Source organism: Euleptes europaea, chromosome 6 (genome assembly GCF_029931775.1).
Source record: "Euleptes europaea isolate rEulEur1 chromosome 6, rEulEur1.hap1, whole genome shotgun sequence".
Classification (NCBI taxonomy): domain Eukaryota; kingdom Metazoa; phylum Chordata; class Lepidosauria; order Squamata; family Sphaerodactylidae; genus Euleptes; species Euleptes europaea.
Window position 1 is genome coordinate 52,727,692 of NC_079317.1, and position 27,848 is coordinate 52,755,539.

At 40.5% G+C, this 27,848-nt stretch overlaps 1 protein-coding gene across 2 annotated transcripts; it reads right to left on the reverse strand.

The window, feature by feature from the left end:
• Positions 1-744: 744 nt before the first annotated feature.
• On the reverse strand, positions 745-27,083 carry TMEM87A (transmembrane protein 87A). Of its 2 annotated transcripts, none has more exons than XM_056851054.1 (20): positions 26,931-27,083; positions 25,568-25,628; positions 22,459-22,556; positions 20,733-20,840; positions 19,140-19,193; positions 19,015-19,062; positions 18,590-18,755; positions 15,199-15,260; positions 12,839-13,022; positions 11,240-11,339; positions 10,468-10,561; positions 8,055-8,127; positions 7,067-7,171; positions 5,835-5,893; positions 5,338-5,441; positions 4,996-5,069; positions 4,520-4,581; positions 4,251-4,306; positions 3,303-3,333; positions 745-1,104 (listed from the first exon to the last, which is right to left on the reverse strand). In XM_056851054.1, the coding sequence occupies exons 1-20, from the start codon at positions 27,081-27,083 to the stop codon at positions 1,063-1,065; spliced, it is 1,734 nt and encodes a 577-aa protein (XP_056707032.1). In that variant the 3' UTR covers positions 745-1,062. The 2 variants fall into 2 exon arrangements, with proteins under 2 accessions (XP_056707032.1, XP_056707033.1); XM_056851055.1 differs by having other exon boundaries at positions 4,251-4,299; positions 4,516-4,581.
• Between the last annotated feature and the right edge of the window lie 765 nt (positions 27,084-27,848).

Consider the following 27,848-nt stretch of genomic DNA (forward strand, 5'->3'; position numbering starts at 1 on the left):
ACAACAATATTGAAAACAAAGGATAGGCATGGATCCAGTCAAGGACTGCAAACCATTGCTGGAGTGTTTTATTAAATCACACATTGCCCTGATTTGAATACTTAATTGCTTATGCTCGCACCCCATTGCCAGCAATGAGATGCTACAACAAACATTAAGAGTTAAGCAATCATTGCTTCTAAGTAAAATTAAAAAAAATATTTCTATAGTGGAGTGAATAAAATTGCACTTGATCTTGCTAAAACCAATAGATATCATAACTTTTTTTCTAAATACTTCCCTTGTGATATACGTTGACTAGTTTCCATAAGCAAGAACTCTTCCTTCCAAAGCTCTCTCCCTCTTCCAAGGCAGATACCGTGGTCTTCAGTCAACAGCTGCTGTATCCAAGAAAAATGAAAGGCACTGACCCTAATTTACAGATTCCAGCAGGGTGCATACACACTACTGTGAACAAGCATCTTGTATAAATGGTTGATGCCACCAGCTCTGACAGTGCCAATCCTCAATTGGGGAGCAGAGGACAGTACTCAATTTCTCCCTCCCCTATCTACAGTCCCAAGTGCTCCATACAGGATTTACCACCACGTGCAATTTCTTCTTGTGTGCACAGACTGCTTTTATGAATGGATCATCTTTTTCTGGTTTGTAAGGGAACCATCTATAACCCTTTTTCTGCTGCCTCTTTTGTTTAAAATGTATATGATTTAGCTGTAATATTGAATTAATAGTTCCCCAAGACCGTTGTTAAAATTTTTAGTTTCACTTAAATCGTTTAAAAACAACAGAACGTGCTGTAATAAAAGACATTTAAATTGCTTAAAAAACCAACTTGCAGTAACAATGCAAATCCAATTGTTTTCCTAGGTTTACCAACACGTTTGTAATTCCTTTCCATAGTGACCCAAGTAAAATGTTCTCTTTCTGAGAACAATGTCCAACTCCAGGGGTGAAGGACCGCAGAACACATCAGAAGAATGCAACACTGGAACATTCTAAGGGAGACAGAAGTTTCTCCCTTTTCTCCAATCACAGGAAGCCTTGTCCTGCAATTTCCTCCCCTCACTCCATTTTTGATCTTTCAAAATGTGTGATCATTCTTTCCTGCAAGATTTAACACACAGATCAGCAGGGTTAACATTTCAAAGTTACATTATTGTTACATTACTTTAAAAGTACAAGCGTTATTTAAATAACGGCTTCTTTCTTGAAAAACAGGTATGCCTAGATCCTGTTTTCATGTTCACTTTTGGCAATGAGAAGTCAGTATAATGGTTGTTACCAGTCATTTTCATGTGATAAAATTTTTTCCCCAAATATGCTTCTTTGTGATGCAAGTTAAAATCATCAGGCCCTAAAGATACATCAAGAACTAAAAGTTTCCAGAGCTGGAAAACAGGAAATCTGTGCGCATCACATCGTCACTTAGAAGAACTATTTGCCACACAAAAATGAAGGGTAGAAATGATATAATGCCTTTACTATGTTGAAAATAACCATACATGTCCCACTTCAGAAACTGCCCCTTCAAAGCAGTGAATAATCAAAACTATTAAAACAGCTTTTAAAAATACATACTATAAAAACAATTAAAAACAACAATTAATAAATCACACAAGCAATTACAACACAAACAGAATTGTCAGTGAGGGAACACCAAATAAAACAGGTAAGTCGTTACCCACTGGTTTATGAGTTTAGGATGCATACTGTTACATTCAGAACGATCCTAACAAAAATTATGTAAGACCTGTGTCCGTTTCCTCTCTCATCACCATGAGGTGTCCTCCCTCAATTTCCCTCAAATGCTGTTTAAATTATTGTAATGATAACAAGCTTCAGTTAAATTATTAGAAATCTAAGGTGCTGGTCTTTTCGAAATCATGGAAACCCTGTTCGTGGACTATTGATGGCAATAATTTAGAACAGGTTAGGCACTTTAGATACCTTGGATTACATTTTAACTATAATCTAAGCTGGGCTGTACACCAAATATTTGTCACAATGACAGCAAAAAACTGTAGCAGTTTTTTGCTATAGCACGTTTTTTTTTATGGGAAAGGCAATCAATACGTGCCCACTGCACTCAAGGTTTTTATTGCTAAGTCTTGTGTCCAACTGTTATATGGTATCCCAATATGGATTAACACGTTAAATCAAAGAATTGAAAGTCTACAATCTTCCTTTTTTCGTAAAATCCTAGGAGTGCCAAAATGTGTCCCTTATGCTGCATTATGCCTGGAACTTAACCAAAAGTTGCTGTCAACTAGAGCTTGGTTGAGCACAATTAAATTTTGGTTGCGTCTACTGTTTAGATCAGAACCCACCAGTCTCACACACGATGCTTGCAGATGTTCAATTCAAATGGTCAAAATTTATTGAACATAAAATTAAATCTATGGGGATTTCTTTAGATGGGTTGACCCTAGAATTTGTTAGAATTAAGAGCAGATTATTGGATATGGAAAGACAAGAACTTCTGAGTGCGGCTAGGAGAACCTGCTCCCCGCTGAGTATGGAAATTCCCTTTTGCTTGAACAAAGTTGCTTCGTATTTTTATAATTTAACTAATCTGCATCAATGAAGAGCTTTCATGCTGGCCAGGTTTAACGTTTTGAACTCACGCTGAGAGAGGGGAGATATCGTAAAGTTCCATATATGAACAGACTCTGCCCTTGTGAGTATGCTCATGTTGAAACGGTTACTCATGTTTTGTTATACTGCCATTTGTATGCAGAAATCCGGGTCAAATTCTTATTACCCTTGCTAAGTAAAAAGAAGGAGTCATCTGATAAATATAAATTATTGTTCTTATTGAATAACCAGAACCCAGACTTAACCAATCGGGTAGCAGAATTCTTACAATGTGCAATAAGCATAAGGGAGCTTGTATCTTAACTGTGAAATGTTTAAATTTTATACTGGATGTATTTAGACTGTTCTGATTATTCCCTTTTATGCCAATAAAGGTGATGATTGATTGATTGACTCAATAAAGGAAGCCACAGCCCTCAATTTGCAAGATCAGAGCAAGGCTGTCAAAGATAGGACATTTTGGAGGACTTTCATTCATGGGGTCGCCATGAGCTGGAAGCGACTTGACGGCACTTAACACACGCACACACACACACACACTGAAATATATTTATGTGTTTATTAGTACCCTGATGCACTGACTGGAAGCCTGGGAGCATTTCAGTTTTAAGAGAACGAAATTATTTCCTGTCATTTCACAGGATTTGAATTGTTGCTTGTTTACTCAATTCAATCTTTATTTTACGGTCATTTGCTTGTTTACTGACCTCATCTGAATCCAGAAGCACCGGGAGAGCGCTGCATTGGGAAGCAAAAAAGACACACAATATTGACTGCAAGAACTAATTCTGGCAATTATTACAGGCTGAATATCCCTTATCCAGACTGCTGGGGACTAGAAGTGGTCCGTATTTCAAATCTTTCCGTATATTGGAATATTTTGGAATTTTGGCATATACATAATGAGATATCTTGAGGATAGGACCCAAATTCATTTATGGTTTATATACACTTTATACACATAGCCTGAATGTAATTTTAAACAATATTTTTAATAATTTTGTGTACACTGAATCATTAGAAAGCAAAGGTGTAACTATCTCACTAGAATACCTGTATCAGCTGTTAAACAAGAGCAACAACAAACACCAAAAACTAACAATGGCAGGCTTTCAGTCTCCACCTACGATACTGTGTATACACTGTATTTTATTTTTTTTAGGTGAGAGGATACACTGAAAGCAGGCAGCATGGGTCTGCCTGCATGCAAGCTCAAAGGGTCCAGTTTTCGGATCAGTCTGGATATGGGCTGTCCAGATAAGGGATACTCTACCTGTAGTAGGAAATATTGTACAGACTGGAGTAATGTTTTACCAAATGACATTTCTGACGACAGCACACAACTAAGTTAAAGAGAACCTATATATTTGCTTAACCCAACAAAAAAGGAAAAAGAGAATTGGCTATCATCCTTTCTCCCCTCTTGACTGGTGCCATACCATTACATTGGCTAGAGCACCAAGTTATAAAACATCACTGCAGCAGCTTATACACCAGATTCAAAATGTAAGTTGGGGCTGATAATACCAGAAGGAATTCAGAAGGAAGCCCACATGCAATTTTAGAATGCAACATTCCCCATATTCCAGAAATCACATCTATTTCTCATGCTTTTGCTTCCAGTATATCGGTTATTTTCAACTACATGTACTTACACATCAGTTACTGAAGAAGGAACATTCTCTTCTACCCATTTCAAGTCATCTTCTTGCTTTAAAAAAAAAGGAAGAAATTGTGGTTACTGAACAATTGTTCTAAGAAAATGATATTGTAAAACTGCTGTACATAACTTTTTATTGTCACAAATTCTGATGTATCAAAAACAAAAATATCTTGCATATACAGTTTTCCACTATATTAAACATTCCTTCATCTATGGCTCTTCCTTGCACCACATGGTTCAGGTGAGAAAAATCAAACTTACTGCTTTGTGGACTTTAGGATTTCCATTCAGTTCTTGTTTTGAACTCCTCATTTTCATTCCTTCTGCAAAGAATATTAAGGGGGAAAGCACATTCAACTATGTTACCACAAAGAGAATGATCAAATGAATATTTCAATAAGCCTATTCCCAACATTTTATCCCATCATGATGCTCCAAAAAGGACAAAAAAGGCAGCAGTTAATGAACTGGCTTCAGGGATAGGGAGGCACTTCCTGGGAAAGAGAGGCAATGTTATCAGGCAGACAGACCACTGATGATGAGCAACTGGTTCTCCAGATGCTGCTCCTACTTTGACCTGCAGCAATGGTGGCTTCTATAGCCAGAAGGAGATTCCCCAAGCCTTCCTAGCTGCTTTTGCTTGACTGGAGGAGCAAAAGTGAGTATGTCAGAATTACAAAGGTGTCCACAGCCTCTGAAAGGTTGGAAGACTCCTGGTGTAACAATTTTCTTCTTACCAAAGCTTTCTTTCAGCATTGGCTCCTTCTGTTCATCATCTTCATCTTCCTCAGCCAATGGTGAAAAAGCAAATCTTTCAAAAAGACAAAGTAAATTAAAAAGTATAACAAATGGCTGCCCTGCCAATCCAAAAATATAAATACAAATTAAAGTTTCCCTTAGGCATTGTTCAACATTTATTATGTCTAAATGTGGTCACAAAGTCTAAACCGGACCAAAAAAAAAAACTTACTGGAACTTACCAGATATTACCAGGAAGTGCAAAATGACTGTTTCACTAATTGACCTACTAGAAGGTATTACCAGTGTTAACTTTAAAGCAAACATACGGAGTTCTATACCTCTGGTTGTTGGCTGATGGCCTCCAAAGAACCATGATGACAAAAAGAATCATTGAAAACAAAAGCCGCCAGATGGCATCATCCACCCACAGCTCCTGCCAATCCTATTTAAAAGAAAGGCGAAATATACAGAGAGAAAGGACCCATTTTCTATAAATAAAAGCAACCATTTTCAGCAAGTACCAAGGTAGAAACTCTGCAGTAAATTCATCTGTAATTTTTACCTCACACTTATGAAGCAAAAACAAAATATTGTGTTGGATCCAGGCTACATTTTCCAATGGCAGACTGGAACTTTCCTGCCTCTCCCCTGCCCCCCCACTACAGCCCACTGATCTCCACAAAATGCTGTTCCTGGGGAATATGGGACTCTGAGGAGCGAACTGAGGGGGTCTGCAACAGGGAGGGCTTATAGGTTGAAATTGCCAATTGTGACTCAATCCAACTCTTTTCATAGACATTCAAGTTAATATCTTTTTAAAAAGAAATCAACTTACCGACTGACAATTTACTAGCCTGAATTTCACGGTGGTCCAGATGATAAAAACAACAGATGCTGATGGGTTTAAAACAAAACAATACAAGCTTAGCAAGTCAAACTGAGCTGCAGAATCCTGATATTTTACATTTTAAGTCTATTTTATTTATTAGAGTTCAATCCCACCTTTGCAATTATGGAGCTCAAGCCATCTTGAATAGGATTTCCATTAAGTACACAACTAGATACTAGCCACACTCTAAACTTGCTTAGCTTCAGCAAGGCTGCTGGATCATGTGACCTACACCTATCCCCCTGCAAGGACATGGTTATTTTTACAAAAAAACTATAACCATGGGACTTAAACCCCAGAAGGCACACAACTAGATTTGCAATCATGAGTTTACACTTTTCTTATCATACACTAAAAAAAGATATAAACTATGGAACACTTAGAAAATATTGAAAAATGTAGCTTCTTTTACAGAACCCATTGGGTTGTCATAGTTTCCCACTCAGATTACCAGATGTATTCAGTGGTACATAAGCTTGCCTCTTATTAGAGTTTTTTTTTTTTTTTGCTTAAACAATAGGAAAGATCTGTCCAGGACAACATGGCAAGAGTCACCAAGTCATGAAGGTTCAACGTTTTTGTTTGTTTGTTTTAATGTAACCACTCTGGGGGTTTTAATATTTTCAGTTAAGTATACAGGCTTTGAACTGACAGCAAGAGATGCAGGCAGAATAAGAACTGAAATTACAGATCTACTAAAAGAATGTCTGGCTCAAAGTGCCAGATATAACACTGAAATATTCATTAAAAAATAATTCACTCCATTATTAGGATAGTGATACAGGGCCACCCACAGACAAGACTGAGGTTTCTTCATACTCAAAGACTCCCCAGGTATGCAAAAAAATCTAGTTTGTAAATAAAAGACATCCCCACCCATCAAAAAAAAAAACCCTACCTGATAAGGATTAAGGACTGAAGTGGGTGTATAGTTAAGGTCCATTAGTCCTTACATTCTACCACTATTGTGCTTGAAAATTGCCCTCCAGAAGACACAGAATGCTGAGGGTCAGTTAAAAATATGAATGCAGAGAAGAGGTGAGAAATGGCCTGCTTCAGTCTCTAAGACCTTACATCATCCTACAGGAGATGATCTGGATTAGGTGGAAATGTTCTCATCCATTTATTCCCCCCACCCATTCCTCAAGGACCACCAAATAGAGATATCTAAAGCTCACCTGCTATTGCCAAGATGAGAGTGTTGGTGAAATGTCGGTAGAGAGAAAGCTTCACAACATTTCTCCGAAGTTTTAGCAGTTTCATTGTCTGAGTCAAACTGATGAATATGTATGGTAAGTCAAGAAAAAATAAGCTTAACTAAATGAATGGATGTACAGTTGTACACGCAGACCATGGCATTCCACAGAAATATGTTACAATAGCTCACCAACACAGGACTATTAAATATCAGTGGAAAGATCATCTAGTATTTTTACATTGTGTTCCATAAACATTTTCTCCCAGAACTGGATCAAATATAACGGCACTGATTTGGATGATGGCAAAAAATACTTCTGTGTGACACCGTTCCAAAAGCTGTTATATTTGAAAGTGTGTTACAACTCTGTCTGCATGAAATATGCAGCAGTGGTGTGAAGCTGCTTTATGCGATCCAGATATCTATGTGGGAACCTGTTTCCAAACTTTGCAGTTTCACCATCAAATGGAATCAGTTTTCAACACCTTCCACAAGGGGGCTGAAAACAGACTTATGCCACAAGAAAAACATGATCCTTCTTGGGTTTCCATCAGAAAGCTGATTACCAAAAGTGTGAGAATTATTCATTCTACCGCTACCAAACTCTTCCTGAAGCAGAAATGTATAGTAAGAATACATTACCTATTGGAACCCAATAACATCACTGGACTTGAGGATCAAGGTCCTCTCCAGAACTTACAACCAGGAGTGACTTCTTCAAATTTGCCACACAAATCTTGTGAAAGTACAGACAGGTTAACAGGCATGCATGGTAACACCAAGCACTTTTTTTAAATTCAGAAGAAAATCCTACAGAATTCGATGGGACTTCCAACCTCATAGGTTAAATAATTGTGGTTGTAAAGTAAAATGATTGAATCTGGCAACACCTTTGCAGTAGAAATGCGACCCACCATGAAAACCCAACTGCAAAGAAATTAGCACTCCGCCAAATAAGCCAGTGAAGGATATCCACCAGCAGAGGGCAGTATCTAGGAAAGCCAGTGGAATAAAGGCCAAGGAGGCAAGATCATTCTGTGCCTAGAGAGACAAAGAGAAAAAAAGCATTGAGATCAAGGCAGATTGGAAGCAAGATACAAGACTCAAGTACCCACTTGCAAGTTATTATCTTACTGTCAGAACTAATGAACACAAAGCCCCCAAAGGTATGCCTTTTCTTTGTTCAGTTAAGCAAGAGGTGAGAATCAAACCAATCAAGAGCATGTTTGCAGAAAAGGTTAACGCTACCAGTTCTGGTAACTCACATTCATTCACAGTATTATAGCCACAGAAGTAGCTGCATAATCTGCCATTATAATGCTTGGAAATACTATTCTATTGTAAAACCAAGACTATTTATTTGTCTCATCAGTCAAAATTCATTAACGTGCCAAGGGACTTGCATGTACTAGCTTAATGAAAATCTACTGTGCCTTCATATAGTTAAATCGAAACTCTGAAACTTCATAAATCATTCATTGAAATATGGGCCAGTTGTGAGCACATGCATGTTCAGTAAATAAGACTTCTCTACGGAATATCTTCCCAAGGCAAAAATAGCAGCTACTTGCCCAATTTAATGCAGATTAGGCAGCCTGAGCCACAATAGCACAGCCAGTTTTTTAGAAGTGAGAGAGAGACAGAGAGAGAGAAACTAACAGAGATAGAAGGAGTAAGGGAATATTTTTTCTTTAAACAGATGTATATATTTTAAAGTTTTTACTTGCTGTTGTCTTTGTATTGTGCAACTGAAGGCACAATGCAATAATTTTTCAAAACCTTTCAAAATTAATCCACTGGAAAAATGGGGTTTTCAACACACAATAGGTTTGTTTTGAAGGACTTTTTAAAAATGGATCTTGTATTCATTTTGTCCAGGAGGCCTGTTGTGTTGTTTCCCTTCTGCAGAACACCCCGGGTGGGGGGGAGGAATACCACCCCATAACTAAAATTCTGTGATTTCCCTTAAAAAAAAAATAAGCACATGCTAATTTTTTTAAACTGCAATTTAAAAGAAAGTTAGTCACACACATTTCCTTTCATGCTTCAATAAGCATGGAAATAAATAGTAAATTTTTGTCTGGGCCTGCACTTTATTGTATACCGAGTGTTGTTATTTATTCTAACTCAAGCATAAGATAGTACTATGCCCTAAAACAAACGGGCAGGGATCATGCTGGGGACATGGGGGAATGATACAGGGGTAATTTAAATGGCCTTTTGCTCTCTGTGCGAATATCTCTATGAGAAATTTCTCAGTCACATGCCAACTTTTTAATGTTTATACATTAAAATCATTCTGTGAAACTTCGGAAAGGATATCCAATAAATAATACAGGAATCAGTGATAGACAGCCCGAAGTTAGCTACCACAGCTATAGTGCCATGGAAAAACTGAAAATGTACCAAAGAGAGAATCATATTTACTGAAATACAATGAGTAATGGAAGCAATCTCTATTCAACAATGATCAGAATCCATGAGGAGCAATAGTCAATAAGCTTGTGGTATCAAAAATGGGAAGAACAAGTCATCCAGATATACATCATGCAAGCACTCTTTAGGGGACAACCAAAGCCATACAATTAATACATACGTAAAGTTTACAGTCCTAGCAGAAGGATAATTTTATAGTAGGCTATACTTTCAGACTACCAAAATGATTTACAGCAGGATATAACTACATGTTTAAAACCTAAAACAGGCATTTAACCACTTGAAAATCTATGTAAATAGGTATTCTTTGTTTTAGCAATGTCAATGGCACCTCCTAAATCCATTAGGAAAGAAAGATCCTCTAAGTTTCTCTTGATTTACTGCAGACAGAAGGTACTTCTGTACTGGAAGTTAGCTCACTTCCATTCCGCTCAACATACTTTGCATTGCCTACAAACCTTTGCATCTGGTTCTTGGTCCCTTTTTAGAGGCACAACTGTGTTTCTGCACATGACAGAGGTACAGCTGCACAGCTGTTCAAGAGGCAACAAGAACTGTAACAAGATGTTTACCAAACAGAAAGAAGGACTAACTGAATGTGTACTTCGTTTTTTTTTATTTGAGGTGTGGGTGTATGCACATATGAACACACGCATACCAAGGAAAAATGGAGACAACAAGAACCAAGCTAGGGTCACACACAAAATATAATCATAAACTCTGATTTGCATGATTAGTCTATAAAAAGCTTTTGAAGCACAAAACATCTCAGAAGAGCAAACGGACTCTCATTGAATCTGATTTGGGAGAAAAGGTGCTGGTCCAATGAACAGCAAAAAAGCAGTTCAGTCAAATCCAAAATATTCTAGACAATGGACTGACAGCACAGTAAAATCAACAGTGGCTATGACTGCTAGCTCGGAACTCCAGTAAATGATTACTAACCCCTGTGACTCTAAGGACACCTTCCATGCCAGAAAATAATAAATAGAGGGCTCCAGCCACAACTACTTTGTGCAGGGTTACGCCAAGACGAGGTCTGTAATGGGAAGAACAGAATAAGTTTTTTTTTAAGTTAGTATCAACAGCCAGAGGACTTGAGTCTAGATGGGTACGTTATTATGAGAATTCGATGATGCTATACACAATGCTATGTACAAATCCTTTGTCTTTTCTAATTTTAGAGATGAGATTCATTTGCAACATACACAAGAGTAGGTCACAGCCGGTTTTGGTCTGATCCTTTTTCCTTGGCTTGCTATCTACAAGTAACAAAAGAAAGCATACTGGTATGCATCTTCAGTGGGAATAAACCACTGAAAAATACAGACTGGTAGCCATGTTAATCTGTTGCATCAAAAGTAAGCAAGAGTCTTGTAGCACTATAAAATCTAACAAATTTGTATTCCAGCAGGAGCTTATGTGAGCTAGAACCCACTTCTTCTGTTACAATTAGTGGATCTTCACTGTACACACATTTTATGTGCATCTGAAGAAGTTCTTGGCCACAATACTTACACTGGGATAAAACTGTGTTAGTCTTTAAGGTGTCACAAGACTCCTATATGTTTTTTTAACAATACAAGTATGTCAATTCAAAAGGCTTGTTAATTGCAGTATTAGGAATGCAGCATCAAAATGGATCAATATGAAGAAAATAACATTTAAATTCTTTAACAACACAGAATGGCAATGGTGAAACTTCAGAGACACTCACTTGACTATCCCATATCCCAGGCTCACTATGATAATAAGAGTTCGAGCAAGTGAACGTTTCAGTGCCGAAAGCAGCTCAGCCAGTATCACTGCCCCCTGGACTGTAAGTAAAGAAAACACAGGCCAATTGGATTACAACTAGGGATGCCAACCCTGGGTTGAGATATGCTTAGAGATCTAGGGGTGTAACATGGGGAGGGGAGGGTTTGGGGAGGGACCTCAGTGGAGTATAATGCCATAGAGTCCAAGCAGCCATTTGCTCCAGGGGAACTGACCTCTGTAGTCTAGAGATCAGTTGCTATTCTGGGAGCTCTCCAGGACCCCTCTGGAGGTTGGCAACCCTAGTTATAACCCATATTGTTTAGGATCTATCCCATAATTTGCAACAACCAAAATATACTTTTGGCTCCCAAATTCAGTTATTTTACAATACCAGGTACTTCGTTAATGAAACAGTAAAGAGAAACTATGTTAAACAAGAAGTGGTATATGTATTTCAATGCACACCAGATAAGAAAACTCTTTAAGTATGTGTCTGGTATGTCCAATGGCTACAATCCTAAGCACAATTGTCAGGAAACATTGCACTGATCTCACAGGAAATCATTTTGGAAGAGGCATGCTAGAATCATTCCAGTCATCTATGTTATTCATGTTATTAAGGCAGCTGACAGGATGCAAAATCGCTTTGGAAACAGGTATTCAGGTTTCCATGATAAAATGTTCAAGCTGCCCTAATTTGTTTCAGTAGGTTGAACTGACTGATATTACCTACAGATAGTAACATACATAGAGAGTCTAAGGACTTAACAACATGTTACATTTTGTGCAGGGATGTCCCTGGGTCAGCTCCAAAAGACTATTCTGGCTTGACTGAGATTGAGACTACAGTGCACAGAGAGAGGGAGCTTAGCCCTCCCCACCAATATTTTTCCAATCTGAAGTAGTCCCAGGGAGCCACTATCCGCCCTGTTGGGAGCTCCATGTGACAGACTATATGTAATGCTTCCCCAACAGGGCAAACAACACCCCACTAAGCTATTTCAGATAAGAAAGATGGACGGGGGTCTAAAATCCCCCTCCTCATATGCTACAGTCCTGATCCAAATGCCTGGGAAGTGCAGATCTTCAGAAGATGTCTCTCAAACTTACCCAGGGATGTCTCCAGGGGAAATGTAATGTGTAGTCAGATCCTAATATTGACATGTTTACAAATAATTCATACCCTGGTCATTTCAAACAAATGTATTTCTCTTTTTTTTTTTTTTTTATATAAATTTTATTAGGTTTTATACTAGAAGTTTTCCATTACATTGAACAACATCTATAACAATATCAAATTTCAATTCTAACTTAAAGTTGTTATAATTCCATATCATATAATAAAAAAAGAAAAAAGAAAAATGGAAAAGTTTTTAGACTTCCCCTTCACCTCTGTCTGCCTCTTAATAAAAAGTTCATCCCGTCGTAGGTAATCTAATCTTAATAAACTATCAATACTATATATAGAAAAAAAATCATAGTCTGTTAGTAAATATACTTATACTTAATCATTATAAAAAAGTAAACAAATGTATTTCTCAATGATGTTCCCACATACCAGATTCTCCTTTGTAGCGGATATTCTGAAATTCTGCATAGAAAACGGCTTTCTCCAACATTCCCAGTAAAATAACTGCACCAATCCAGAACTGGATCCGCAGGAGGTCTCGCCAGTAGCAGGCTGACCAGGCAAGCCACAGAACTCCAAATAACACATATACTATACACATCACCATGAAAAACTATTAGATAGAGACAAAGGCAAGTTGGAAATTAATTGGACAATTATAAACCAGTGCTTCTGTAGTTGCTTACATGGATTTTCCTTGCCTGAATTTTCTTAGTTTTGACCACTTTTCAGAGTTTAGAGCTTAGGGCTAAAATTCCAAAACAATGAAGGATTTTAGTGAATTTAATTTAGCTTGAATCCATTTCACGATTCTGTACTTTTTACCCCAAACATATCCTTTCAGGTTCTTTCCTGGTTTTGCTTAGAAACTAACAGAAGCAAAGTAATTATCCCGATCTAAAGAGCAAGATTATCTTTTATTTACACAAAGAAAATGAACAGAGCTTTCATTGTACAGGCACAAAATGGCCTAGAAAGGGCAACTTTAAAGCGCTGCCTAACAGTCAAAGAAAAGAAAACAGAGAAGAGTCATTAGGCTAAAAGTGCACCAAGGAAATAGAGCCGAGAAATGTGAATCATGTGTTAATAGCTGTACTGAAAATGTTAATCTATTTCTGCATTGCAAAACAAATATTAGCATGCTAACTTTCAGAACGGAAGCACTGAAATGATACGGCATAACACACTAATAATTTAACTTTTATTTATTCAAACGTGTATATCCTGCCTTTCCTTGCAGTTCAAGGCAGCTTACAATAATAATTAAAAATATTTCTAGTTAAAAATAAAAAATAACACGCCCCAAATCTATCCCCCTTCCTTCCCCCTTAAAAGATGCTGCCATTCAAACCCCCTTAAAAGCCTTGGCAAACAGGCAGGCCTTGCAGCACCTTCTGAAGATTTTCAAGGAGAGGGGGCTCCCTCACTTCATCAGGCAGCCCATTGAACAGAGCCGGAGCCAAGATGGAAAAGGCCCAGGCTCTGGTCAATGACAGATCAGCCACCCTAAGTAGCGATCAGTAAAGATCTAACTTTGAAGAACCATTAAGAAACTGAGAAGTGTTTTAGAAAAGATTGGCTTGAAAGGCGAAGTGCACTAATTGAACACAGGTATCACGCGTAATGGATTGGCACTGATGCCACAAAGTATCTCATTCCTGCCATTTTCCAAAATCTTTCAAGATCCATCAAGGCTCCACTACTATCAAACTCTCTACTATGTCCTACCCATTATTCATTGGCAATTTCAAATCTCTTTCTACTTCTCTATGCTTCTGAAATAGACTACAGGCTCGCTTGACAGGGACTAACTCTTGTAGTAAAGAAAATTTTATTTTATTTTATTTATAGTCTGCTTTCTCACTGAGACTCAAGGTGGATGAAAACAATTACAAACAGCACAATCTGAGCTGTATAGATACAACTGATAATGAAAACAGCAACAATGAGGATTAAAAATTAGAATAGCGTACTAAACCATGAACACATGAAGCTGCCTTGTACTGAATCAGACCCTTGATGCATCAAAGTCCGTATTGTTTACTCAGACCGGCAGCGGCTCTCCAGGGTCTCAGGCAGAGGTCTTTCACATCACCTATTTGCCTAGTCCCTTTATGGACCAAGGGTCTGATTCAGTATAAGGCAGCTTCATAACCTGGGACCTTCTGCATGCCAAGCAGATGCTCTACCACTGAGCCAAGGCCCCTCCCCTACAATATACAAAATTAATAGTCTAACAAACAATAAAACAAAACTGGATTATAAAATCAGTGAAACCGTATGGTGTATAGAGAACAAAGCGATGAAAACTATCTAAATTTCAAAGACATTATCTATGACCCTATTCGCTTTATAAAAAAGTCCTCCAGAACAATGCCATTTTACAAATTCTGTGCAATAATAAAATTATGGGAGCCCTTCTGACCTCGTCAGACCATTCCAACAGGCTGGAGGTACAACAGAGACTGCTCAAGGTTTACCCTTTTCAGGGTGACACCTTCAGAAGGCTTTACTCAGATGAGCACAGCTATCACGCGGAGCATATCGGGAAAGGAGGTCCTGCAGATATGTGGGCTTTAGACCAATAATAGTGACTGCTGCCTGGATTAACTCCTCCAGTTCTCTCTCCTCTGTCACCTGAGCCTTATTTCATGCAAATGACAGCAGGATGAATTTTCCATAGTTGTGCAAAAGCTCTTCATTTCACCAGCACACTATCACAACCACTCATTGCTAACACTCAGAAACTAAATACAGCCATGTTAATTCAAAGAATTGTATAAACTTACAATCATAAGGGGATAATCTGCAAGAGAGAGGTACTCGTATGGCCCCTTGACTTCCACAATCACTGTCAAAACACAACCAGACAAAGAAGATAGCAGGGAATCAGTACTATTCATATAAAACCAGATATACAGTAAGAAGTCCTTTATCCCAGTCATAGAAATACAGATCATTCCTTCTTTCCCTCAACCAAATAGTTCCATGTTACGATGATCTGACATAAACAGCTATCCTGTTTACCAAAGCTTCTTCACTTCTCTCACAGGCTTTCAAATAAAGCTGCATTCTTCTCCAAATGATTACCCAGAACAATTACTTGTCACAAAAGTTTTGTTATAATGAGAAAGAGCCAAAGTCCTCAGGCTTGTATGCTCCCTCCCACCCTCTCCTTGCACTCAGCGCTGAAACTGCAAACCAGGAAGTCTTCAATACACTGCCATTTGTTGTAATGCCAAATTAGGCACTTTTATTTTACTTCATTTATACCCTACCTTTCTCCCCAGTGGGGACCCAAAGCAACTGACACTGTTTTCCTCTCCTCAGTTTTATCCTCACTATCCTGTGAGGTACGTTAGGCTGAGTGTGTGTTACCCAAGGCAACTCCGGCACAAGGCAACTCAACGAGCTTCCAATGCCGGAATGGGGATTCAAACCTGGGTCTACAGATCCTAGTCTTAATACTCTAGCCACTACACCACACTGCCTTTAACATTCTGCAGTTTTTTTTCTTACAATCATGATTCAAAACCACTGTAGTCAACTTCTACTGTTCTCCCTTCCCCCCGTGTGAAAGTAAAGCAACAAGAATACCTACGTAAAGGATATGAATGACTAGAAAACAGCAACACAAGTAGTCACCATGTTCTAATTATCGTTCTCTGCAACTGCCCTAACTAAACAACTGTCTGCTAACCTTTTACCATAAGCCAAGCCTGTACAAACTGTGATCCACCAAGCTAAGTTCAGGACACCAGCCACGGCCTTGGATCTCACAGTCAATCTCCACTGAGAAAAGGGATTTCCATTAGTGGAACAAGACTTCTGCCTTTTACGCATGGTTGTTTCCCTCGCGGCCACCCCTCTTGACGACTTTGGGTCTTGGTTTTGATTATGAATGCCGTTTCCAACTGTCAGAGGTCACCTCACTCTCCCCGTGTTTTGCCCACGTTTTCAAGTTCGAGATAAAACAGGTCCTTGAAAACACGGGCAAATTGCAGAGAAATGCAGCGGGAGAGCAAGGCAACCTCCGACAGTTGGAAACAGCATGTGTAATCAAAACAAAGTCCCGAAGTCATCAGGGGGTGATGGCGAGAGAAACAACCATGCATAAGAGGCCTTTGTCCCCTCCTCTCTCATGATGCAACCTAAATTTATCCCAAAATGCTGCCCCTGTGGGACAGGGGATCTCCAGAAACAGCAAGAGAGGGAAACTGGAGGTCTGCAGCAGGATGGAGGAAATCAGGAAAAATCACCCTTCCCCCATCCATCTATTAGCAGTAATTTTCTGCAGAATTCAGCCCATGTATAGCAGCCTAACAAGGACTCAATTAAGCCTACTTTTTCATTGCCTGCCAGCAACTGTGGAAAAACCAACAACAACAGGGGTTTTCAAGCACTCGGCTGGTTATAACACATGGCATATTCATACTGCAGGTCACAAGTTGTGCAGGACTGTAATAAAAAGCACATCAGTAACATTTCTGGAGTTCGTCTTTGGGGAACTGAATACCTTGGAATTCACTTGCTTTGATTGACTGAAGGCCTGATTTGATCACTTAAAGGGACACAAGCTGGGTTATCTTCTTTTTTATGGTTTTAATTTTGAACTGAATTATATTTTTTCTTTTTGTATACATTAGAAACTTTGGGGACCTGTTTGTAAGCAGAAAAACAGGGAATAAACTGCATAATGCTATTCCTTTGGGTAACACCATTATTTGGAGGACCTGCATAACAATCCCTACAAGTTCCAAACAGAAGTGAACCTTGTATTAGATGCCTGTGGCGGCATTATTCAGAAGGGTGTGCCTTACTGGGCACTATCTGCACACTTAAGAACTGGAATATGTGTGCATAAAGTGCCATTGAGGCACAAGCTGACTTATGGCGGCCCCTTATAGGTTTTCAAGGCAAGAGACTAACAGGGGTAGTTTGCCATTGCCTTCCTCTGCATAGCAACCCTGGTATTCCTTGGTGGTTTCTCATCCAAATACTAACCAGCTCTGACCCTTATTAGCTTCCGAGATCTGATGAGATCGGGCTAGCCTGGGCCATCCAAGTCAGGGCAAGAACTGGAATATATGCCTCTATTTTCCCCTTAAGACTACATCCAATCAATTCATGTAGGGATATCTTATCATTCTTCCTGTATCTGCTTCCTACAGTGCAATTAGCCATATACTCTTCAGTGGACAAGTGGCATTTTAGGAAGGGAAGTAACAGGTTTTACTCCTGTTCAGTAGAGTGTACAGGAAATAACTCAAATAAATGTTCACTTAAACAAGTGTGCAGATCCTCTAACACACTTATGGCTTGAATCCTACCTACAATTTCTGGGATGAAATGATTTCTATCAAGGAAGCTCAACTTTCCCCCTCCCACTACAAAAATGCCCTAATGCTAGTCCTGTAAGATGGGGGACCCCAGGAATAGCTTGGGGGTGGGGAATCCGAGGTCTGTCACAGGAGGATGAAATTGGTGAAAATTGCCCCACTTTGTGTGGTCAGAAATGTTTGGTGGGATCTAACCGAATGTACAATTTATGCATTGTACATTCATCTGCTAGAACAAGAGTACTGTTTGTTGCCTGCATATATGTTCTGTAATGTCATCACAAGTGTTGGCCTACACATGCTTTTTCTAGACATTCTAACCCAAATCAAAATTTCTTTTTGTTCTCTTCAACAGGTCCTGCCTTTTTTCACAGCTAATATTTACAAAGAAACAAGAATATTTATGAAGGGCAAGTATCAGCATTCCACGTAAATCTGGGATTTTCCTTTATCTCAAGACTGAACTGAGGATCATTCTATCTTGCTCAAAAAGCTCCTGAAGCCTGGATAGAATATGGAGGAGATCCTAAGAGCCGAGATGTCTGCAGATAATTCAATGCCCAAATGATTACTGACTAGTTAAAAATAACTGAGACTTCATTTATTTCCCCTTGAAGGGCCCAGTCCAACTACACTAAGCATCCATAATTCAACTTTACAATGAATTAAAGTCCTATTCTTAAACTTTAGGCGACAGACAATCTTAGAGACCAAGTATGATTATGACTTGGTCCTTGGTGTTAAAGTATTCCAAACAACATTCCATCTTTCACTTCTCAACCTTTTGGCTAAGATCAAGTGTAACATTCCAAAACACGTGAAATTATTATACATGGCTTACTGGTAACAAGCGTTTCTTGTGGATCAGAGGTAGCCATAACTTTTGGTAACCCTTCACTTGTCATTCTTTTTTCTTTGACACTGGCCTCTTTCGAGGGTGAAACTCCTATTTGCACAATAAAAATGTAAGGTCCATCTTTCCAGGTTTTCATCACAGCATTCATTGCCTGAAAAAAGAACAATTGTTAGGAGTATAAATCACCACAGACAGCATGTTGGGGACAATCAAAATAAGTACTCGAGTCATTTTCTGTGCCTTATTACCTAGTAAGAAACAGGCGATTCTTCCCTATAATGAATATTACTTCCGTGGGAAAGAAAACTATTCCTATTTATCTCAAAAACAACAAACCCTTTATGTTAATGTACTTGGGGAACAAAAAAAAATTGCCCTCACCTGTATTATGTTATCTTTCATATACTTACTGGCATATCTGCTATAGAAGTTTGGTTCGTTCCATTCTGTCTTTTATCCTTAAAGATAAAAATAGGCTTGATAAAAATCCCAGAAGAAAGTTTCAACTGAAAATTCCCACTTTTTTTTTTAATACCTCTGGTTTTCCTTGCAGGAGGTCTTCTGGATGAAGAAATTCTTTATAGAAAATCTAACAAAAAATGGAAAAAAACACACATTAATATAAGAACCCAAAACACAGTGGCCCAGAATAAATACGTAACCATTTGTATGATTAGGATGAACCAAACTACGACTTACATAGGGTTACACTGACACAGAATTACAGAGGGACACTAAGCTCAGGTACTCAGAACTCTTTGATAAACAAGGTGTTGAATTATACAAGTTGGGATGCTACACTGGAACAAGAGTCCTACCTCCTAATACGCACTCACAGTCCATCAGGAAAGGTACAGCTAATACATCAGGAACAAAAAAGAGCATGAACCATGCTTTCTAGGTGGTGATTTCTTCACGATCAAATCCCTTTCCATTAAAGAGTTACAATATATAGCTACCTATACCACTCAAAAGGATCTTGAAAGAGCTGTCTTCTATGACAAGTTTCAGTTCTATAGATCAGTGGTTTGTAAATTCAGTTCCCTGGGATTCACTGGTAGTCTGTCAGATGTGCTTCAATTACTAGCTTCTTCAAACAACAGTTTTTCCTATCATCACTGGTTTTTACCTGTACTATTTATTCACAGGAGACTATTGGGTATGTGTATGGTCATGTGCTCAGTTCATGCATGACAGTGACAAGACACAAGTGACAAGCATGTCCCCTGCAGCAGAGATGGCCAACTGGCAGCCTGTGAGATGGTCAGGGAATCCTTCCTCTACCCTGCTCTCCTTCCTCCCCAGCTCTCCCCGGCACCAGACTGGCAGTGTAGGGCATGCCACCGGAGGCACCTGTCTCATTACCCAGACAGCAGCATTTTATCTCCCAATGGGAGGGACTCAACTCTCCCCCATTTCCCCCATCTTACTTGCCTTCTCTGTCAAATGTCTTGAGGTGGGGTTGGTTAGATTCTCTACAGCCAGAGTACTGTGGGAAGCATCCACCCAAGATGTTTGGCCAGTGAAAATCTGGTCCTTTATGCATAAAAAGTTGTCCAGCCTTAGCCCTGCCTTTGCTCAGTTAAGGGAGGAGGCTGAACAGTTATTGATCTACCAAAGCCAGGGCCCGTCAAGCAACGAGTCTGTAATATGAGTGCTAGGGCATGAACAGCTGACATTTTTTGCATCTCAGCTTCATTCCAATAAAACACATATGCCACTCAAACAGAAAAAAACCTAGGTTTTAAAATCCAGCCTGCCTCCAAATGCACAAGCAGTAAATTAGCCCTGCTCTCTCTTTTCATCTTCAAAACATACCGGTCAAATAGTGCCTAAAGATCTACTCCACCCACATTCCAGACCATTTCTTTATCTCCTTTCATAGACAATTCCCATCCCTCAATATTTTATGTGATCTCCCTGTACAGAAAACGGTCAAAGGTTTTCTTCTCCCTGTCTCTAGCATGGCTGCTCAGAAGCCCAAAAGCAGGGAGGCGTATTTATTTATTTCTCCCTTGCAGAACTCAAGCTTACAATATAAATAAAACATTATAAGATACTACAGATAGGAGGTTTAGTCCCCTGAAGCCTCACTGTGCACAGACTTTACATTATAACCCAGTAGTACCTGTGGTTTGAAGAGCTCGGAGCAGTTCGGGAAGAAGAGTGAAGACTTAGCATAGTGTCCTGACCAACCTCGAATTTCTTCAGAAAAATTTCTCTCTGTCTGCTTATCCTGTCAAGACATAAAACATTACTTGATCTAGTTGGCAGATCAATTAAGAAAAAAAAAGGTTTGCTGGGCAAGCAACTACAAAACTGAACAGAGAGACAGTATGGCTTCGAACACAAAACATCTTTATGTGGTCAATTGCATCTATTAGCAAAACAGTATATACCCCTCTCCAAGGTATCTGCAAACTCAAGAATCTTAAGTTTCTATACATCACAGCATCGAAGGGACAAAGGCAAGTGGCAGTCCTTCCACCACTGGAGATGGGAGGGGATGATCCCATTGCTATAAAAACACTTCAATATTCCTATTTCAAGCTTTCCACCAATGTGCATGTTTGCTGGGCAAAATACACACACTGGGCAAAATACACAAAATTCCACCAATGTGCATGTTTGCTGGGCAAAATACACACACAAAATACACACACTGTTTGCTGGGCAAAATACACACAAAATACACACACAAGGGAGCAGAATGAGAAACAGAAGGTGGAGTATGAGGCTCCACTCTTGCCATACTAGCTGAATGCCATGTACTTCTCTACGAGCACAATCCTGAAGTGAGGGGTAGATCCGCGGCGGTCAGGAGCAGCAAAGCCACGTCGCATCCTCACAGGCTTCCTGGCCGCCGCGGAGACGAACAAATCCTGTTTAAAAATAAAAATACAGAAAAAGAGGGGAAAGGCCCCATTGAAAACAGTGAGGTGTCACCACCCCAAAAGGTGGTGCAGCCCTGCTGCTGCTCAAGGGGGCATTCCCAGGGCAAAAGGGCTGTGGAAGCTGCCTAAAGGAAGCTCCACCCCCAGGAACACCCCCCAAGCTGGCACGGGCTTTTCCTTCTGGGAAAGCCCTCCTGGCATGGCTGCACTGGTGGCAGCAGTGCCCGGATGCCCGCGTGTTTGCCCCTTCACCAGCATAGGTGCCACCTTATTCTGTGGCTCCTAAGCTGGCACGGGGTCACACCGTCTCCAAAGGAGCTTTGCCCCGCCTTCAGAAATGGGCTGCCCATGGCACATTTTTACATGTAGTACAATTTTTTATACTGGAGATGATTTCCAATAAGCAAATCTTGGTTTGTGCTGCATACCTGGTCATTTACAAAAGAAGGATATCAGCAATTGTTGAACAATTAGGGAAAAACACATGAAATAATAATTTACTCTTAACAGTGTAATCCTAGGCAGAATTACTCCAGTCTAAACCAACTGATCACTTAAGTATCTGCAGACAAGAGGACAAGGCAGATTACATATGACACATTTGCAACAAATACAGAGTATTTTTCTTCTAAAAATATTGTAATTTCACATGAATGAAATATATTCAATTATTTTCCCCATGTTTCCTTTCTAGTTTTAAATTTAAAATGTTACATTTTTCCACCAAACTCAAATAAAGACTTTGTAGAACATTTATATTATATATATATATATATAATATATATATATACACACACGCACATATATACACACACACACAGCTTTTACTTACTCACACATACTTGCAAGATACACATTCCCTGGGCTACATCATAACAAATCCATAACAGTGGCACATACTTTCCATCTATCTCTCCTCCAGCACCCACAGATAACTCATTTTTAATGCCAAATTCTTACCCCAAAGTCGAAGACTTCATTATAGCAATTAGAATATCCCAAGTACCAGTGGACGGTGTAACTTTGAGAAGGATCGCATGCTGTATCATTGCCATCAACTAAACAAATAAAAAGAAGGCAAAATGCAGAAAAATATCATCATCTACTATACACTGTGTGTGGTTGTGTGAAGTGCCGTCAAGTCGCAGCTGACTTAGGGCAACCCCTTTTGGGGGTTTTCATGGCAAGAGACTAACAGAGGTGGTTTGCCAGTGCCTTCCTCTGCACAGCAACCCTGGACTTCCTTGGTGGTCTCCCATCCAAATACTAACCAGGGCTGACCCTGCTTAGCTTCTGAGATCTGACGAGATCAGGCTAGCCTGGGCCATCCAGGTCAGGACTATACATTACTCTTAGTAAAATATTCCTGATATCAGCAAACAAGAAAAGTGCTCGCCCAAACAAAGAAACTAATAGAAAACAAGAATATGGGGAAGAAATGGAAGAGACCTTTTGAAAGAAAAGTACGTGCTGAAAGCACATGCCTCCACCACATTTCCATAGTCATGTTATTGTTTGACACTGGAAGAAGACAGAAAGTGGTATACGACTATCATTATTGCAGCATAATTTAGACTTGGGAGTGATCAAACCGTGATCAAGAAATAACCACTTATAAGTCTCACCCATAATAATCAGATGAGAGCAAGGTAAAATATATTACTTCCTTCACTGAGAAGCAACGAACCCCCCAAAAACCTTCCTCCTAATCCTGGTGATAGCGGACACGCCATATTAGATCTTGAATCAACCCTTTTCTGTATTAGATTTTGTACTAACCCATGCTTTGATTACACTCTGCCCTACTGGGCAGGAATGTTATGGGAAAGAATGCTGACAGGCAAGGTAGCTGGTCACTGGAGCTAAATAAACTCCAAATAAAAATTCACCACTTTACATTTTCTAATTGATCTCAGAAATCTACATTCCTTCCTCTACTCCCTATTCTTTACTGCATCCTTTCTTAGATGGCAAGCCTGAGGGAAGGATCTGTGAGTTATTTTTAAACTACCCAGCCTTTGTTGACAGTCAGTAATAACAATTATAACATTGGTTAACCTTAGTACTATTATCATTAAAATTATTTTTACTCTTACCAATCTAGCATCTTAATATCATCTCTCGTCCTGTTATTAAAGATGATCTCTTGCACTCATTGAAAGTAATGCTTCAGCACAATGGGTTGCTTTGAAGGCACAAAAGGAACCAGTCTGCTACAACCTGGAACCTCAGTTTATTGGGCTGCATCCTACCACCCATGTGCGGAAGGCACACAGATTTTTCCAACGTTCCTCTTAATTGCTTCAGAAGTGTAGTTTTCCATATTCTTCTCTGTTACTGAAGCTCCTTCCGAACACCCTGGAAAGATCATTCCTAGGGTTGCAGTATCCATGCAGAGAAACAGCCCTTAGGAGGATCAATAGACTGGAGTGAGAAGGGACAGAGGAATGAAACTGCCTCCTCTCCTCAGCAGAGCTGTGCTTGTAGAAGAAGGAGCAATTTCAACTCCTTGTCCTTTCCTCCCTCCATTCTCCCAATCTGGGCAGCGGTTCCTCTGCATGGATTCTGCAACCCCAGGAATGGTGTTCCCAGGGTCTGGAAAGAGCTGCCACAACAGAGAAGAATGTGGGAAAACTACACCTTCCATAGACTGAGCGGTTAGGATATTGCCTACTATACTGTAATGAGACAGGAAGATGAAACTTCGAAGGCCTCATCATGTAAATAAGAATATACTGAATATATCTCGAATTTTCTTCAGCTTTCCTCAAAATAATCTGGTAAACAAGAAATTTATATTAAGAACACCACCTTCAGAATTAAACATAAAATGCCATACCGAAAGTCTGCACTAGAAAAACCTTTTAAGTAAAGTACATGCTTTGTGTCAAGCAATGTAAGGGGCACAACTAGAGTTGCCAACCTCCAGGTGGGGCATGGAGATCTCCAGGAATTACAACTGATCTCCAGACTACAGAGATCAGTTCCCCTGGAGAAAATGTCTGCTCTGTAGGGTGGACTATTGCCGCTGTCGTGTCAGTGCAAAGGAGAACGGAATAAAATCAAGTAACTGACTATTATCATTAATAAGGTCCACCCTCTCACAAACCCTGGTCTCCCTAGGCTCCACCCAACAAATCTCCAGGAGTTGGCACTTGTAAGCACAATGGAAACATAAATGAGATGACAGTGCATCGCCATGCTTTTTATAAACTTGTCTTCTATATTTTCATTTAAGAAGGGACTACCTGGTCAGAAAAAAAAAATCCACTGAACGGTGTAGATAAATAAGGAAATAAATCCACACAATCTTGCTATATATGAAAAAAACATTATTTAACAGGAAAGAAAAAGGCCTGCACAGCTTTACCTTCGGAATACACTACCACCACAGGACAATCAAGTGCATTCTAAGCAGAGTTACACCATACTAAGGTTATTCAATGGACTTAAAACGATGTAACACTGCTTAGGGTTGCACCACTAACCTATTAATCAACTGGAAATGGTAGCTGCAGACATGGCCCATGGACATTACGTTGTCTACTCTTAGAGTTAGTACACTTGGCTGAACTTAATTCAACATAAAACTGAACACAACAGAATCATTTGTGACAGAATGCATAAAAAGTAATAGCATATCCAACCAACTGTTCTGGAAGGAAACAAATGCAGAAAAACGTAATCTTGACAAAGCTTGCAATCCTATATACACTCAAAGTCACTCCAACTAAAATCAGATGATTTCACTTCTGAGAAAGGATATTTAGCACTGCACTGTACATCCTAGAGCACGATGGGAATTAAATTGTTCCTTTTGTTTCAATGGTAATAATAATCACAGCCAACTTTCTGTAATTGGACTGCGGCTTAAGCATGCAAAGGAGGAAGAACTTTATGGATCTTTGATGAAACTATATTAGATATAGATCAACGTTTTCAAGTGCTGAGATGAAGAGGACAGCGGAGTGCTAAAATTTATGTCACAGTCCAAATGGAGACTGAGCTGACATAACTATTACAGAAGACCACTGTATTATACTTTAAGCAACAATATGAATGTACTTACACTTTAGGAAAATGGTAGTGTTGTTGAAGAGAATCTTTCCAAAATTAAACAAATTCTTCCCCTGTACAAAGAAACAGAAGCAAAAAACGCAGCAATACAGTTGCACTGGAGTACGGTCTTGTCAGAACCAGAGTTGTACCGTATGTTAAAGGAGCCATTATGCCAGTTCAATATACCTCTGACCCTCTTTCAGAATCCTTGCCAACAAAGCACTGCCATACCAAAAAAAAAAAAAAAAAAAAAAATCCCAACCTGCATCTGGCTGTGGTTACGAAATTTTTCTGCCACATGTCTTCAGATATGAAATCTACAGATCACTAAAGGGTGAGGTCATCACACCCTTTTTAGCTTCCTTGATATTCACTTCCTCATCCGCAATCTCTGGTTGCAAAAGCTGAGAGTCGTGATTTTGTTTTGAGCAGCCAATTAAAATGTTATCTTTTGGAAGTTAACCTACACAAATAACTGTTTATATGAGTGGTCTACTTGCGTGAGCAGTGTCAAGTCACAGGAACTGTCTGTGGAAGACTACAGTTGCTACATCTGGGCCACACCTGCTACAACATTCTTGAGCAGCGCCCTTGACTTTACATTATTCATAGGAGTAGATCAAACACAGGAAAAAGTTATCTGCGCAGATAAATTCCCCCAAACACTTGCAGCACCTTTTATTCTTTACAGTGGCTGTAAATCTATGCGTTTTTATATTTAAAAAAAACCTTTATGCACAACCAAAAATTCTCAGTAATGAATGGGCAATTTTCAGCATTTAAAACCATTTAAAACCAGGTCCAGGCAAGAGATTATGAATCTTCCAGTATCAGGACTCCTTATCTTTTAATCTCAGGAATACAGGTAAGAGCCCTGGTCGCTGAGGAAAACACTCCCTATGCTCAGAGGCCTGCTCTTTCTTTGCTGCAGGGCTGAACGGTGACCTCAAGAGCAGGTTAGCAGGCGAACCTCGGGATCAAGTGAAACTTGGCAGCCAGGATGAGGAAGCGGAACCAAACCTTGCCGGCAGATGGGAAACCGGCGACGGAAGAGGACGGGGCGCTCGGGGGGGGTGGCCAGGCGCTGCAGCGCAGCAAGAGGAAGCCCACGAGGCTCACGTCAGCCTCCCCGCGCCCCGCAGAGCAAACCCAGGAGCAGCCGCGGCGCTCACACGTGCATTCCGGGGCACTACACGCGCCCCCCTCGAGGACAAGCTGCAGGCAGCCGAGCCATCTGTCAGCGCCCCACCTTCATCCCACCAGGAGCAGCCCATCACCGCCGCCCAGGATGCCGCGCCACCCTCCCTCTCCCCCTCCCGGCTCCGTCTACGACAGGGCGGAGGGGACGACGGTCAAGCGCCCGTCTGGCTCACCACTGGCGCCGGCAGCCGCCACTTGGAGAGCTGGCCGGCTCCGGCCGGGCCCGGCGGACACACCAGCAGGAGCTGGAGGCCCAGCAGGCTGGCTCCCCAGCAGAGCGGCCGCCGCAGCATCCCATAGAGCGCCGCCGGGGCTCCCCGCGCCATCCCTCCCTCCGCAGAGCAAGTGTCGAGGGAGGGAGGGAGGGGGAGCGCGCGCCCCGGAGTCTTCCGCCCGCCCCTTCCGCTCCCCAGGCCAGCGGCTCGGCGCAGGAGGGAAGGGCAGCGCGTGACGGGGCGCCGCCTGATTGGCGCAGGCGGCGCCACAGTGGGCGGGGAGCGAGCCTCGGCTCGTCTGTTATGGTCTCTCGGTCGGCGCCGTGGACTGGTGCGTGACGTCACGGTTGTGGCTTTGAAGGTGCGGAAGCTCCGCAGCAGAATCGTGACAAGGCTGACCGTTCTGAACCGTGAAGACGAACCTCGTGGGGCCTTTGTGTGTGTGTGAAGTGCCGTCAAGTCGCAGCCGACTTATGTGTGTGTGTGTGTGTTAAGTGCCGTCAAGTCGCTTCCGACTCATGGCGACCCTATGAATGAAAAGTCCTCCAAAATGTCCTATCTTTGACAGCCTTGCTCAGATCTTGCAAATTGAAGGCTGTGGCTTCCTTTATTGAGTCAATCCATCTCTTGTTGGGTCTTCCTCTTTTCCTGCTGCCCTCAACTTTTCCTATCATGACGGTCTTTTCCAGTGACTCTTGCCGTCTCATGACGTGACCAAAATACGACAGCCTCAGTTTAGTCATTTTAGCTTCTAGGGTCAGTTCAGGCTTGATTTGATCTATAACCCACTGATTTGTTTTTTTTGGCAGTCCACGGAATCCGTAACCCTCTCCTCCAACACCACATTTCAAAGGAATCTATTTTCTTCCTATCAGC